The following is a 16,198-nucleotide window of genomic DNA, read 5'->3' as shown; positions in this document are numbered from 1 at the left end:
TGGCACAGATGGTACCTGACACTGATGTGACACTGATGACAGATGGAACTAATATGTGGCACTGACACCTGACACTGATGACAGATGGAACTGATACGTGGCACTGGAGACACGTGACACTGGGGACAGGTGGCACTGGGGACAGGTGCCACTGATAGGTGGGACTTGGGACAGGTGGGCGTGTGTGTTTCACTGTGTGAGTGTTCACTGTTGCTGCAGCATGGAAGCTCTCCCTCCTCACACAGAGACAGCGATGAGAGATGATCACCTCCCATTGGACACGCCGTTCGAGTGCTAAATGGCCGCTGTGATTGGCCATTTAGCACGATCTGTGATTGGCTTTGTCCAAGGGACACGGCCAACACAGACCTTCCACAATGCGCGCCCTCTGCGGTGCGCAGAGGGGAAATAAACAGGAGGACGTCCAGGGATGTCCACTCGGCAGTTAGCGTCCGCACTGTAGCCATATTTTGCATGCATGTAATATTATTGCAGCTTACCAGTCATTAGATGTGGTGGCTGTATTTGTTTTCTTTTTTTTTTTTTTTTTAGGCTTTTTATCCCCCTCTGTTTTCAGCTGCTGATCTGATCAGTAACGCACCTTCTGTTTTAGAGCACCCCCACTTTGGATGATTGAGCGCAGGGGGCACAGCAGACAACAGCATTGTCCATTTTGGGGGGAGGTAAAGGTATAAATACCTGTAATAAATAATGTGTGTGAGATTGGTGTACCTGATACAGTGGACAAAATAATTATTTGACCCCCCTGCAGATTTTGTAAGTTTGCCCACTTACAAAGAAATGAAGGGTCTATAATTTTTTCATAGGTGCATTTTAAATGATAGAGAGAGAATATTAAATTAAAAAAAAAAACAGATAAAAACATGATACAAATGTTATAAATTGAGTTGCAGTTCAGAGTAAAATAGGTATTTGATCCCCTACCAACCAATAATTCTGTCTCCCACAGACTGGCTACAGTATGTGCTCATGTGGTACACAGATTAGTCCTGTCAATTTAAGAAGGTGCTCCTAACGACAACTCGTTATGTGTAAAAAAGAAACCTGTCCACAGAATCTTTCTTACATTTAAACCCATTATCGTGGGCAAGACCAAAGAGCTGTCGAAGGACATCGGGGACAAGATTGTAGGTCTACTCAAGACTGGAATGGGCTACAAGACCATCAGCAGGAGGCTTGGTGAGAAGAAGACAACTGTAAGAACAATTATTCACAAATGGAAGAAATACAAAATAACCATCAATCGCCCTTGGTCTGGAGCTCCATGCAAGATTTTGCCTCGTGGGGTAAGGATGATCATAAGAAAAGTTTGGAATCAGCCCAGAACTACACAGGAGGAGCTTGTGAATGATCTCAAGACAGTTGGGACCCCAGTTACCAAGCAAACCATTGGTAACTAAATACTCCGCCATGGATTGAAATCGTGCAGCGCCTGCAAGGTCCCCCTCCTCGAGAAGTCACATGTACAGGCCTTTTTGAAGTTTGCCAATGAACATTTATATCCTTCAGAGAAGGATTGGGATAAAGTTCTGTGGTCAGATGCGACCAAAATTTAGCTCTTTGGCATTAACTCGACTCACTGTGTTTGGAGAAAGGAAAATGCTGACTATGACCCTAAGAACAGCATTCCTTTAGTAAAGAACGGAGGTGGAAACATGCTTTGTGTCTGTTTCTCTGCTAAAGGTACATTGAGAGGCCAATGGATGGGGCCATGTATTGTAAAGTCTCGGATGAGGTCCTTCTTCCCTCAGCCAGGACGCTGATGTTGGGTTGTTCCATCGTGACAATGCCCCAAAACATACCAACAAGGCAACAAAGGAGAAGCACAATAAGGTCATGGAATGGCCTAGCCAGTCTCCAGACCATAATCTTATAGAAAATGTATGGAGGGAGCTGAAGCTTCGAGTTGCCAAGTGACATCCAAGAAAACTTAAGAATTTAGAGAAGATCTGTAAAGAAGAGTGGACCAAAATATCTCCTGAGATGTGTGCAAACCTGGTCATGAGCTACAAGAAACGTCTTACCTCTGTGCTTGCCAATAAAGGTTTCACTACCAAGTAATAAGTCATGTTTTGCTTGGGTATCAAATACGTATTTTATTCACTGAACTGCAACTCAATTTATAACGTCTGTATTGTGGATTTTTGGTTGATATTGTGTCTCTATCATTTAAAATACAGCTATGATTAAAATTACAGACCCTTCATTTCTTTGTAAGTAGGCAACCTTACACAGTCTGCAGAGGATCATATAATTATTTTCCCCAATGTAACTGTAAAAAGTCTCCCCAATCTATTGGATGTCAAAAATAACTGGAGACCTTCTGCTTTAATCCATATGTGCCTTTTCATTACTGGAGGTGGAAATGAGTATTGGGAACTAGTGATTTTCAATTCTTGTTAGGCAAGGTATAACTCTCATGCAAATAACTGCACTTCTTGCAGGCCATTAACTCAGGAAGAAATTGCGCTCAGAAGAGAGCGTGCAAGACAGAAGCATGCTGAACGGATGGCAATCAATCAGGAGCCGGCTCCCTCCAGCAGTGAATGCCAAGTGACTGCAGACAATGAGAACGCTAAAGGCAAGTGGCTGTGCTTTACTATTTTAATGCACTTCTCGATTTCCCTTCAGGATTCTTAAGCTAGTTTGTTGTAATTTTCTGATCACTGAATGTTCCCACCGTACAGGCAGCAATTACATATCATTAGCAGCCACGTAACTTGCTAACAGTTGCTGACACCAGTCTCCAGACAACATAATTACAAGCAAATTAGCTGTTTAGGTGGTGCGAGGTGTATGTGGTTAGCGATCGGTTAATTTACTGTCTGCTCTTGCGAATTCAGTGACTTTAGTGCCGCGCTCAAAAACAGTCTGCTTCGTTTTAAGGGTTGGTAAACATACAAGTAACTACTAATAACACTCACAAATTGTGTAACAACCATGCAGTAATGGAACATTAAAGCGCAAGTTCACCCTTTTCATTTTTTTTTTTTTTTCGCGTACAGTATATTTTTTTCGTATTCCCACATTTAATAATTGCATTCCCAATTTTTACAGTTCCCTAGCTTCCTATGTTCTTTTCAGGGATTTCTGGGTGTCAGAGATGGTTAATTCATACATGGAGCCCCTTCGTTCACATAAGAACATTGGTGTCCCTTTAAACTCACCGTAAATGCCATTCAAGCACAGAGCTGCACAACATGTGTCAGCAACCTCCGGAGAGAAGAAATGCGTGCATGGAAGTATTTTTTTTAAATTAATCCAACCCATGTGACAACTGAAGCAAGAAAATCTGAAAGTTCTAGAGCGTGCAAACCAGCCTCTTGTTGCCTATACTTTTTAATAAGACCACAATACAAAATCAAGTGTTACTTTGTGGTTTGGCTAAAATATGTACATTCACCCCTCTTGCCAAGGATTCTCATGTCTATGGAGTTTTATGCTACTTTGCAAAGTGCAAAAAAGTGACACATTTTATGGGTTGCCTGAGCTTGGTCCTAGACTGCAACCAGGGAAAGCTTTGATTGGTAACAGCTCTATGCAAAAAGAGGGCATTTAACCGCTTCAGCCCCAGAAGAGTTTACCCCCTTCCTGACCAGAGCACTTTTTGCGATTCGGCACTGCGTCACTTTAACTGACAATTGCGCAGTCGTGCGACATTACACCCAAACAAAATTTACGCCTTTTTTTCACCACAAATAGAGCTTTCTTTTGGTGGTATTTGATCACCCCTGCATTTTTTATTCTTTGCGCTATAAACAAAAAAAGAGCGAAATTTTGAAAAAAAGCAAAATTTTTTACTTTTTGCTATAATAAATATCCCCCAAAAAATATATAAAAAACATTTTTTTTTCTCAGTTTAGGCCGATACGTATTCTTCTACATATTTTTGGTAAAAAAAAAATCGCAATAAGCGTATATTGATTGGTTTGCGCAAAAGTTATAACGTCTACAAAATAGGGGATAGTTTTATGGCATTTTTATTATTCATTTTTTTTATTAGTAGTAATGGCGTGATCAGGACTGCGACATTATGGAGGACACATTGGACACTTTTGACATTATTTTGGGACCATTGACATTTATACAGCAATCAGTGCTATAAAAATGCACTGATTACTGTGTAAATGACACTGGTAGGGAAGGGGTTAACCACTAGGAGGCGATGAAGGGGTTAAGTGTGTCCTAGGGAGTGATTCTAATTGTGGGGGGATGGGCTTCAACTCACATGACAGTGATCACTGCTCTCAATGACAGGGAGCAGTGATCTCTGTCATGACACAAGGCAGAACGGTGAAATGCCTTGCTTACATAGGCACTTCCCTGTTCTGCAGCTCTGTGACACAATCACAGGTCCCGCAGGCACCGTCATGATGTACGCAGCGGGCACGCACGCTACGCCCATTTGCCCACCACTGCCATTGTACCGACGTATATCGACATGTGGTTAAGGTGGAATATCCACCCACATTCTGCTGTGAATTTTGATATTTGTTATTTAGTTCAGTTCAAACCAGGCAACTACCAACCGTTTACATAGGATAATGGCTTCCTCCATATAAAACGCAGTGGAGGATTCTTTCAACACTTTGCTTGCCAGAGGCATTTCTGTTTTTTTGCACACATTCAAAAATCATTTTAGACCTAAAAAATTAGTTAAAGTAAAACTAAAGGCAATTTTTTTTCCATTTCAGATAGAGTAAAGGAGGGATATAACCCCTGTAAGGTTTATTTTTGCAATCTGTGTCCGATTGGGGGAGTTTTCCCTTCACTTCCTGTCCACCAGCCAAACAGGAAGTGAGAGAAAATCCTCCCCAAGTGAAGAAATCTTTGGTTGTCACCAGGATCACTATAACTAGTGTCTCCATTGGAAGATATCTCCTCTACTTCTGTTCTGCAGACAACCTAAAATGTTCTTAAACTTTCAGTGATAATGATAAACATGACAAATAGGGTAAATCTGCCTAATGGGGGCACAGACAGCAATAAAAACCTAACACGTGTTCTAATCCACCTCCACCGTATCCAAAAGGGAAACAAAGAGTTTTGCCATTAGTTATACTTCAAAAACCACCAAAGATTATATATTATCTGAAAGCAGACACCCTGGAGAATAAAGTAGTATTTGTTCCGAATGGTTTATGCCACACAAGATTTGTGCAATGGTTTATCGTGCTCAAAATTTAAGTAAATAGCACATTGAAGTTAATTTTAGGGCACCCAAGTGCAATATATTACCCAGTTTTTTTTTTTGCATATCGAGCTCCATTAGCCTCTTCCCTGACCCCAAGGGCCAAAGAATGTGACAACAAACTGGAAGGTGCATTTTCCACGTTGCTTCCAGGTTCATCCTAGCTAGGGGAGATCAGTGAATGGATGCTCACCGGTCTCCCTCTCACCCAGCATCCCTACCCAGCTTCCATACGGATCTTGGGCCTGCAGGTGGTACAGCGGAGCCCTAGAAGCATAGGGGGGCACACTTTGGGGGTCACAGAAAGCATTTAGACAACTGTACAGCTGCCAGGTCACTTTCATTAGAATATCGACAGTTGGCTTGTGGAGTGTACACACTCCTGGTAGCTGCAGTAAAACCCGTTGCTGCCACCATCATAAGATATACATGCAAATTTTCTTGTGTTTTTATCCCTTAAAAGCCCTGCAAGTACAGGAAGATACCTGTTGGTCTGCAAGAAATGCACTCAGTTACCAAGCTTTGTTGTGGGCTGACAACACACAGCTTTTTTGTGGACTAGCCTTGACCATTATCTTTTGGTAAGCTACTCAACCACTCCCCGTCTCCAGGAGGAGAACTAAAAGGGCTAAGTAGCCTCTGAGATAACACAGGAAGTCTTCATAGGTCAGCTCTTCTGCCAAGATCAACAGCTATATTTTTTTAGCACTTTTCATAACAAACTGCCTTCAACCAGAACAAAAGGGCTTAGAGAAGTTAATTTTTAGGGTTTACATACATTTTAAAGGAATCTTACCTGCCTTAAAAAGGGCCTAAGGCAACAACTGTGCTTGAGCCTCATAGGGTCTGTGCGTGATTGTGTTATTCTTTAAATTGATCAATGTGCCACAGTGGAACACCTTGGATCATACACCAAGGCTGTATTGCTGGCTTTGACTTGTCTTTAACATGAACCCCAACCTTCCTGGTGCTTGTCATTTAACTATCAAATGGCAGTCTCATTAAGCACTGGTATTTAACAGTTAAAAGGCAGTGAACAGGGCTTAATCCAGACTTGGAGAGAATTCAAGGCTATGTTTACAGCCTGAACCTAAGATCCAAAGTGCTCTATAGGGACTTTTTAGTTCAGGCAAGGTTCACTGCAATGGGCTGAAAAATAATTATTATAAAGATGACATCATATTATCTGTTGGATGGGAAAAATAGTACATTTAGAAAGCTCTTTGTGTCCAGGGTTGATCATCTGTCTCTAAGCACAGGTGATTGCTCCATGTGTGATTACATCCAAACACTGGTGGACATCTGCAGCCACCGTCAGTCTTTCATTACTTTGTATGGGCTGAGTGGCTGCGACTACCTGCAAGCCCTTTTGAATTCAACTGCAAGAATCTATTGCACTTTTTCCACAGCATGAATTAAAATGCAGTGAGTTAACCCTAAGTTCAAAGCAAAAAAAGTATTATTATGGTGATTTCCTTTAGGCCAGTGTTTCTCAACCTTTTTTTCAGTTAAGGAACCCCTTAAAATTCCGTACCATCTCGAGGCACCCCATTCTAAGGTTTAAAAACAAAACTAATAGTTTTACATAACGCAGCAACAACCACACACGTAGGACACCCAACGTTAGAGAAGATTGTTCTTCCAAAGCAAACACACCTTTGCACACTGGTACTGACGAAGGATGAGCTCCGGCGTGTTCACATAATCCACGTGCAGAGCCCGCCAGGAAGTCAGCGCTGCGCTAATCACAGGCAGTGAGACATTGCTCGATCTCTGCAGCCGCGCATCGGGCAATGTCTCACTGCCTGTGATTAGCGCAGCACTGCACCGACCTCCTGGCGGGCTCTGCACGTGGATTATGCGAACACACCTGAGCTCATCTTTAGTACTGACTAGTATTCCAATGTTTCTCTTCTCCCTCAGTTTCTCTCCCTCATTCAGCGAATGTGACCCCGGAGCTGATGGAGAGGGGCAGGGAGAGGGCAAACAAGGATGCTGTGCAAGTGCCCAACGACCTCCTTATCAACTGTGCCCAACGTCCTCCTTATCAACTGATGATGTCATTGTGTGACTGGAAGGTTGTATGGTGCACAATGAAAACTTGTGGCTTTATGTAATAGGCAGGCTTGATCTGCCCACTGGCTTGTATACAATTTTTGGGCAATTTCTAGGCATTTTACCAAGGCACCCCTGGATACACCTTAAAAAATCCTGAAAAAGGCTGCTTTAGGCTATATCTGCACAAGGTCTGTCTGCTCTGTTTCTGCTGTAAACATAGCAAGTGAATGGAATGGCGTGGCTCTTTTTGCATTGGAGCCTGCAAGGCATTGCAGCCACAGTCAGCGGATGGTGGGTGCAGTGCTCTATTTCCTACAGAATACTCATCCAGCCCCTGGACCACACAGAGCTAAGAACCTTCAGCTATGGGGCTGCAGGAAGTATCAATTGACTTTGAAAAATGACAGCTGAGAGAAGAGCCGCACATTTCTGGAAGTGGTGGGGCCAGTTTGGGGGTGAAGGGATGTGCATGCTGACCATGTTCATGTTACACCCCAAGAACATGAAACGTGGCGTTATCTTTAAACATAGAATCCCTTTCCCAGAATCCTTTGAGAGAGACAACTCCCTCCCCACCTCTTGCTTTTTGTTGTACTGCTTGCTAGAACTAGTGACAGTCTAAAGCAGTGGTCATCAACCCTGTCCACAGGGCCGACTAATGGGCCAGGTTTTATGTATTACCTTGGGGAGATGCAGAGTAGAATACTGCAATCACTGAGCAGCAAATTATATCACCTGTCATGTATTTTAGTTATCTTTCAAACCTGGCCTGTTAGTGGGCCCTGAGGACAGGGTTGATGACCACTGCTCTAAAGTTCATTCTCCAGTAGGGTGGCAATGTAACCCATGGTCATATATTGTTCTTAATCAAATGGATAGAAAAGGTGAGAGGTGCCAAGGATCCCGCTATGGTGTAGTAAGTCGCTGAAGGTACGGAGAGAAAAGTCGCCTCTGAGAGCGGCATGCAAAGCCGCAGGTGAGACGGGAGATGCAGGAGCCGCAGCCACTGGTGTTCTCAGATCGGAAGAGCCAGAACTTTGCTGGGAGAAACTCCTGTGCAGGGAGGATGGGACAGCCGGGAAACACCACCGTGTGTGTGTGTATACTCAGGGAATGTGTTTCGGAAGAGCTACAATCTTCCTTCATCAGCCTGACCTGATAGCCTATCTCCGGTGAATAGTCTTGGTTAATTGTTAACCCTTGCTGATTTGCTGTCTAGTCGCTAAAAGTAAACATTAAGATGGATAACCAAGAATTGTCATTCATTAGCCAAAGAGACCAGGTCAGCACAATTTCATGGAAACAAATCCATATAGTTGAACAGTAATATATCCATAAAATAAAAAATAAAACAATTCTCTCCTATAATAAAAATTGGATGATAAGAAAAGCTAAATTAAACTGGTCAGTGAACTTCATTAAAACCTATATTAACCACTTCAGCTCCACAAGAGTTACCCCCCCTTAATGACCAGGCAATTTTTGTGACACTGTACCCAAATACAATTTTTGTCCCTTTTTTAACCACAAATAGAGCTTTCTTTTGGTGGTATTTGATCACCTCTGCGGTTTATATTTTTTGCGCTGTAAACAAAAAAGAAAAAAAAATTGAAATAAAAAACTATATTTTGTACTTAAAATTCTTTAAAAAAAAAATCTAATTTCTTCATCAGTTTAGGCCAGTATGTATTCTGCTACATATTTTTGGTAAAAAAAAAAAAAAATCAAACCCTAAAAAGTCTATATTAATTGGTTTGCGAAAAAGTTATAGTTTCTACAAACTATGGAATATTTTTATTTTTATTTTACTAGTAATATAGAAAAAATCTGCGCTTAGTAAAAAAAACAATAAAAGAAATCAGCAGCTGAACACCATAACCAGGATACTGGGCACAAAGAAAATCAAAGAAACAAAGTGCAGTGCTTGGCCACTAAGGCTGGGTTCACACCGCTGCAGCAGCGAGAACCGGATGTGAGTCGCACCGCACTGCAGTGCAAATCACATCCGATCTCTGTGCGATGCGAGTTCAGCCATACAGATAGTATGGCTGAATTCGCATCGCACCCGCCGCAAACTCGCACAGGACCCTTTTTTTGGTCCGCAGCAGAATCGGATCGCATGGGTGTTCACACCATGCGATCCGATTCCTGTCCGAGTTTGCAGATCGCACTGCGATATGCGAACTGATCTGGGGGTGTCATTAACATTTCACTGACACTCCCAGCAGTCCGCATAGGGCAGTGTGAACTGCCGGCGGGAGGCATGCGATGCGGGAAAACGCTGCGGATTCTCGGAGTTCCCGCATCGCTCCGGTGTGAACCCAGCCTAAATGTGAATGTGACCTTAAAAAATTTGCAAAAAATGTCAGAAAAAAGCTGTGAAACCAAATACAGAAATACTGTGAAAAAATGTGATGGAAAAAATCTTTTTAAACTCAAGTGTCCAATGAATTAATATAAAAAACAAATTGCGAGTTCAAATGTCCATATGTAAATTAATACAAAAATATAAGTAATGTCCAGTGTATATATAAAGTAACTGTAGAAATAACTGAAACTTGTTTGTTCAATGAAATAGTACTTGACCACGTGGACCCATCACCTCTAAACACCACTAATAGATGGAGGCTTAATAGATCCCCAGTGACCCCCCTGCTAGGGGAGGTCAAACTGCGCAAATTCGATCACGGATCACATAGACGTCCCGATAACCAGATGCCGGAGATTATCCCGATCTTTCGGATGTCCCGTGATCTTCGGATCCGCACAGATGCTCTCAGCACGCCTCCAAACGACGTATCACCATAAAGAAACAAAAATGCGCCAAATCGTGTGATATAGTTTCAACAAAATGTATTTAGGCCGAATACTCAAGCGCTTAAAACGACTCCACGAGTCATAAGAAAAAAAGGTGCAAATGCCGTTTAACAAAACAAACGAAAATGCTAGCAAAGTTTACCAAAATTAAAAAACTCATCAACGTGAGTTTGTAATGCGATCGCAAATGCACAATGGGTGTGAGCGTGGCTACCCTAAATTTGTAATTAATTTACATATGGACATTTGAACTCACAATTTGTTTTTTTTATATTAATTCATTGGACACTTGAGTTTAAAAAGATTTTTTCCATCATATTTTTTCCACAGTATTTGTGGATTTGGTTTCACAGCTTTTTTCTGACATTTTTTGCACATTTTTTAAGGTCACATTCACATTTAGTGGCCAAGCGCTGCATTTTGTTTCTTTAATTTTACTAGTAATGTCGGTGATCAACAACATATAGCGGGACTTCGATATTGCGGCAGACAAATCGGACACCTAACTGACACTTTTGACATGTTTTGGGGACCAGTGACACTAATATAGTGATCAGTGCTAAAATATGTGCACTGTCACTGTACTAATAACACTGGCTGGGAAGGGGGTTAACATCAGGGGTGATCAAAGGGTTAAATGTATGCCTAGGTTGTGCTTACTCACCGTGGGGGAGGTGCTTTGACTAGGAGAAGGCAGAGATCCGTGTTCCTGCTTGGCAAAAATACAGGGTCAGTACCAGCCCCTCTGACAGAATGACAATCTGCCTTGATTATATAGGCAAGTTGTCATTCTGCATCTGTACTGTGTAATCGGTGGGCGCCGGGGACATCGAGTCCACAGTACCCACCGCTGGGCTCCTGCTGTGTTTAATCACAGCGGGAGCGGGTCACCAGCGGCGTGCGTCCCAGACCTGTAAATGTCAGATCACATACTAGGTACATGATCTGGCACAGAGCGGCCTCCCTGCCTGCAGTAAATGTACAGTGGGTGGTCTGCAAGCTGTTTAAGTGATTGTAAAAGTTCACCTTGTAAAACAACCCATTCGGTTTCAAATAGAAATGAAAGGAAAAACATTTTTGTATAGATATAAAAATAATTATAAATATATTTTTTCCTTTTTTTTTTTATAAGTGATCCCATTCAGTGTGTTCTCAGCTGCATAAGAGCTGGGTGGGGGAAGGAGAAGCAGCAGTACACTGAGCTTCCCAGTGAAATGGCTGTGCAAGGGGAGGCATGTCAGGACAAGTGTGATCATTGGAGGAGAGCAGGCTGAGTTCCCAGCATAGCTAGTTAACTGACCACACTGTTCTCTCCTACTTAGTGTGGTTAGTTTTTTAATAGGAAAGCAGAGGGACTGGAATGGACACCAGCGATTTCACATAAGGGAAGCAATACAAAGAGAACAGCAGACTTTCTCATACAAGTACATGGTACAGCAGGTACATATTAGGATTATGATGTGTTGGGGTAACAAACGCTTTTAAGATTAATCTTAAAATCCTATTTTTTCAAGCATTTATACATTTCATAAACAACCTCGAGAAGGTGACAAGGAGTCTTCAAAACCTGTGAACTGTGCATTATAAATGATATGTAATTAATGATTAAAGATATTTATTATAATACATTGAAAATGACAGGAGCCGGATAAGAGAAGAACCCCACATTTCTGTAAGTGGTGGGACCAGTTTGGGGGCAGAAGGCTGTCCATGCTGACCATGTTCAGGGGGGGGGGGGTGTCGGCGGTAAAGCGTTGCTATTTTTAACACCGCTGTTTAACCCCCCGCTAGCGGCCAAAAAGGGGTTAAATCCGCCCACATAACACCGCCGGTATCAAAGAGCTGCCCCATTGATTTCAATGGGGAGCAGCGGTGGAGGAGCGGCGAGTTCGCCGCTCCTTCACCGTTCCAAAGAAGCTGCTGGCAGGACTTTTTCTGACTCCCTGCCAGCACACCGTTAGAGTGAATGGAGCCACTTTTTTCAGGCGCTATACAGGCGCCATTTTTAGCGCTGTAGTACCTGAAAAACACCCACAGTGTGAAAGGGGTCTGAAACATGGAGTTATCTCATAAAATCCCTTTACCAGAATCCTTTGAGCGAGACAACTACCCCCCCACCTGTTGCTTTTTGTTGTACTGCTTGCTACAACTGGTGACCCTCATAGAAAAGGTTAAATACCCTATGGCTGACCTACAGCCTTTTCTTTTTATAGTGTTCATTCTCCTGTAGGGTGGCAATATAACTCATGCTCTTATATTGTTCTTGTGTTCTTTGAGGAAAGTACAAAAATCCCAAAATGTCACATTGTCCACCTTTTTTTTGTGTTACATCATGAATTAACTTTTGTTTGGATATGTTACAGGTGATGCACTTATGCATGAAGTGCGGCATTCAGTTGAAAAGTCAGAGAAGCAAGATACAGAGAATAAAAGTTATTTTATTGCATTTGCTCGAGTCTTCAGTGGGGTGGTACGCAGAGGGCAAAAGATATTTGTTTTGGGACCCAAATATGATCCAACAGCAGCACTGCCTAAGGTAATTCTTTTTCTCTTTTCATTTTAGTTTTCCACAAATATAAAAGTCGGTACTTGAACAAGTCTTGTTTTAACTTTACCACTCGAAATGTAGCTTTAATAAAAGATGCTGATTTTTTTTTTTTCCATTCCCCAGAGTTTTACCATCTTAAAAAGACCCTTTAGCAGAAAAAAACGGTTTCAAAGCACCCAATAGTAAATTAAAGTTTCTAATACCTAGCAGTACTGTTTCAGTTTCAACAAATCTTTGCACTATTGCTAAAGCCACTAGGATCTTTAGTTTTCAATGTTTCCTAGTGGGTTCAATAATTTCCCTTTGGGGTTATTAAAATAATCTGAATCTGAATTCTGGATCTCTGCCTCTACCCATTGCATTGCACATTGTAGTCCCACCCGATGAGCAACGTAACTATTGTGTCCCTTTGGAGCCTAATTTGTTAAATGAACATATAGGCCTCGTTCACACGGGGTGATGGCAATCCCTGTCCAAGGCCATGTTTACCTGCATGGCCATGCACAAGTGTTCTGTGCATTTCCATTAGTCCTATTCATGTCTCTTGGAACAAAGTCGTTGAACAGACACAGCCACTGTATCCCAATAAGACATCGGTGCAAGTGCAGGTCCCCAAACTCACCCAGGGAGCATTTGGGGCTGTGCACCTACACATATGTCATATTGGGAGCAGCAGCTATGTCTGTGCAGATGCTGCATCCCAATAGACGAGAATGGAACTGCCGACAGGGGGATACAACGGGACACCTGTGCATCCCTACGCCAGGAAAACATGGCCCTCCGTGGAGCACACATATCATCACCCTGTGTGAACAAGGCCTTAGACTGAAGAAAAGCCTTTTCAAGATACTTGAACTTTGAAGTGAACCTGTCACCAACCTGGTAATTTTAGACTAAGCATAAGATGAACAAATGGATAAGTAGAGGCTACCTTTTGTGAAACCCAATCTATGGATCCAGAAGTGTAGGCAGGTGGAGATTATTAGCAGATCTTGGCTTTTACTGTTAAAGTTCTGTTTTGCCCTGCTTCTTCTTGTCTCCCTTTTTGATCAGCAAGCCCACCCATCATATTACAGGACTTATAGAGAGACTAATGCCGCGTACACACGACCAGACTTTCCGGCAGAAAAGGTCCGACGGTCTTCCAGACGGACTTTCGACAGAATTACGATGGACTTCCAAATGAACGGACTTGCTCACACAAGAACAGACTAAAATCCGTTCGTTTTGAATGTGATGACGTACGATGGGACTAGAAAAGGAAGTTCAATAGCCAGTAGCCAATATCTGCCCTAGCGTCATATTTGGGCTGTCGGACCAGCATACAGATGAACGGTTTTCCCTATAGGAATTGAGTCCATTGGACAGATTTGAAACATGTTCTATTTCTAAGTCCGTCTGAATTTTTTAAATTAAAACGATCGGATTATCCCACACACGATTGGACTATCCAACGGAATGATTCTGTCTGACCTATTCTGCCGGAAAGTCCGGTCGTATGTACGCGGCATTAGAAGGCAAAATGACGTGCAGACAAATGTGAGTTTTTACAAGAAAGTTTTAGATTTGCATGTAGTTTGAACTGGCTGTATGTCTGGATCTATTGATCGTGTTGACATCTGATTCTCACTGCAGGTAACACCTGCTTGCACATTTTTTTATCGTATACTCCATTTATGACATGTTTCTTTTAAGCCAAGACTTGGCCCTTTTACTACCCAGACTGTATATGCATCCTGCACGTTGATGTAACCCAGTGTATGCAACAGAAAACTGTTAATGAACAGTAAGCTAAATTATGACCAAGATTATATAGTTGATGCATGCAGTTGCTCATGCTTTTCAAAAAATGCAGACAAAACCAGCACTGACCAAGGGCAGTTGTAATAATCAAATAACTATTGGAATAACAAGAACTCCAACAAATTATATTATCTTGGTCTGTCTTGGGCTTCACACAAGCAAAGTGATTAGTCCGATTCTGGTATATTTAGCTACAGCTGTATAGTGTAAGGGTCTACCTGATAAGATACATATTAAAGGCAGATTTTTTTTTCCTAAAAAATAACAAACCATTTATACTTGCCTGCTCTGTGCAGGGGTTTTGCACAGGGCACCCCCTGGTCCTCCTCTTCTAAGGTCTCCCTCCATGTCTACTGTCTCCTGCGGAGTGCCCCCAGAGCAAGCAGCTTGCTATGGGGGGGGGGCACCCAAGCACACTCACGAGCTGCAGTTCTGTTTGTTCACATACAGAGCTGCGGCTTGGCCACACCCTCTCTCTCCTGATTGGCTCATTGGCTGTGATTGACAGCAGCGGGAGCCGATGAGGAGGGAGAGTCCCCGGAGAGCCGAGGCTCTTGTTCACATTGCTCATTTTAAAGAGTTATGTCCATGAGATTGCACACACTTCATTGGACTTCACCCATAGTAATCCAGAAGATTTAAAGAAAAGTGGCTGAATTCCCAGAATTCAGCTTTATTATGCGTAGGGATACAATTGAACTTAAAGTTTTTTGGGGGGATGCTTATTTTTTGAACTATCCAAGGGACAAAGTGCATATGTCACCCATTGTTCCATAAACACATCTCTAAATGCTGGCTGTAGCTGCTCCCCTTTTTGAAGCCCAAATTAGGGGCATTCCTGTGGGAGGATGTACACCCAGCAATGAACCCCATCCTCTTTCCATGCTGCGTGATCTGTCACTGTTGTGAATGAACGATGAGTGCTGCATGTTCATTCTTAATAGTAAAAGATCATTCAGAGCTGCAGCTCTGTGTAAAGTATCTGCCTGCGCCTTGTGTGTGTGCATAAGCAGCTGCAAACATATTACACATAGCCACAGCTCTGTGTGATCTTTTACTATTTTGGTGGATAAGGTTGGCTAGAGGTTTACTAGAACATTCGCCATATTCAAAAAGGCATTGTTTTAAAAAAAAATAATAATTGTTGTCTAAACATTTCAAAATTAAGTCGATCCACTACTTTAGTCGGCAGTTTTATGTCTGGCATGTGCCACTGAGGGGTCTCTAATGAATAGGTTTTCAAGATTCATCAGCTGTTCCATAGTCTGTGTGAGCACCTGGTTATAGATGCTCTTGAGCATGGAGATATGGGTGATAAAAAAGATTCCCACACCACAAGAAACGATGCAATATCGTTATTGGTAGCGAAAAAGGATTCCTATTCAGTTCCCAATTTATCAACCTCGGGTATAACAGTCAACCAGCATGAATTTTGGTGCCATATAGTACTCGGTGGATCACTATACATGTGAATGGTAGCCCAATAAGGGGAGTGGTCTAATGGTACTCAGAGACCAAACCCCACATCCATTAACCAGGGTAAAAGTGATTTCAATAGTATAATAAAGTCTATACTAAAGTCTAATCGTGTGCTTCTAAAGAAAAAAAAAACCCATTGGAATCCATGGGGTCGGACGCATGGACTAGGGGGTCGGCACCCCTGCGCCCTGTATGGACAGGCTGCCACTGTCTCCATGAGTCATCTAGTACAAAATATGGTAGAAGGCATACTAATCTTGTTGCCTGGTCAGGAATAGAGG

General features: G+C 42.4%; 1 protein-coding gene across 1 annotated transcript in view; it reads left to right on the top strand.

Annotated features, from left to right (window-relative positions):
- Window positions 1–16,198, top strand: part of EFL1 (elongation factor like GTPase 1) — a 558,006-nt gene that overhangs the window by 168,311 nt on the left and 373,497 nt on the right. The window contains exons 13-14 of the mRNA XM_077472758.1: window positions 2,466–2,602; window positions 12,451–12,623. Of these exons, the coding sequence (XP_077328884.1) occupies window positions 2,466–2,602; window positions 12,451–12,623 (310 nt within the window). The remainder of the gene's footprint in view (window positions 1–2,465; window positions 2,603–12,450; window positions 12,624–16,198) is intronic.

The sequence above is a fragment of the Lithobates pipiens genome, unplaced genomic scaffold, assembly GCF_037356315.1.
Source record: "Lithobates pipiens isolate NorthernLeopardFrog02 unplaced genomic scaffold, aLitPip1_a1.2 Scaffold_8, whole genome shotgun sequence".
NCBI classification, from domain to species: Eukaryota; Metazoa; Chordata; class Amphibia; order Anura; family Ranidae; genus Lithobates; species Lithobates pipiens.
This window is presented reverse-complemented; position numbering and strand designations above follow the sequence as displayed.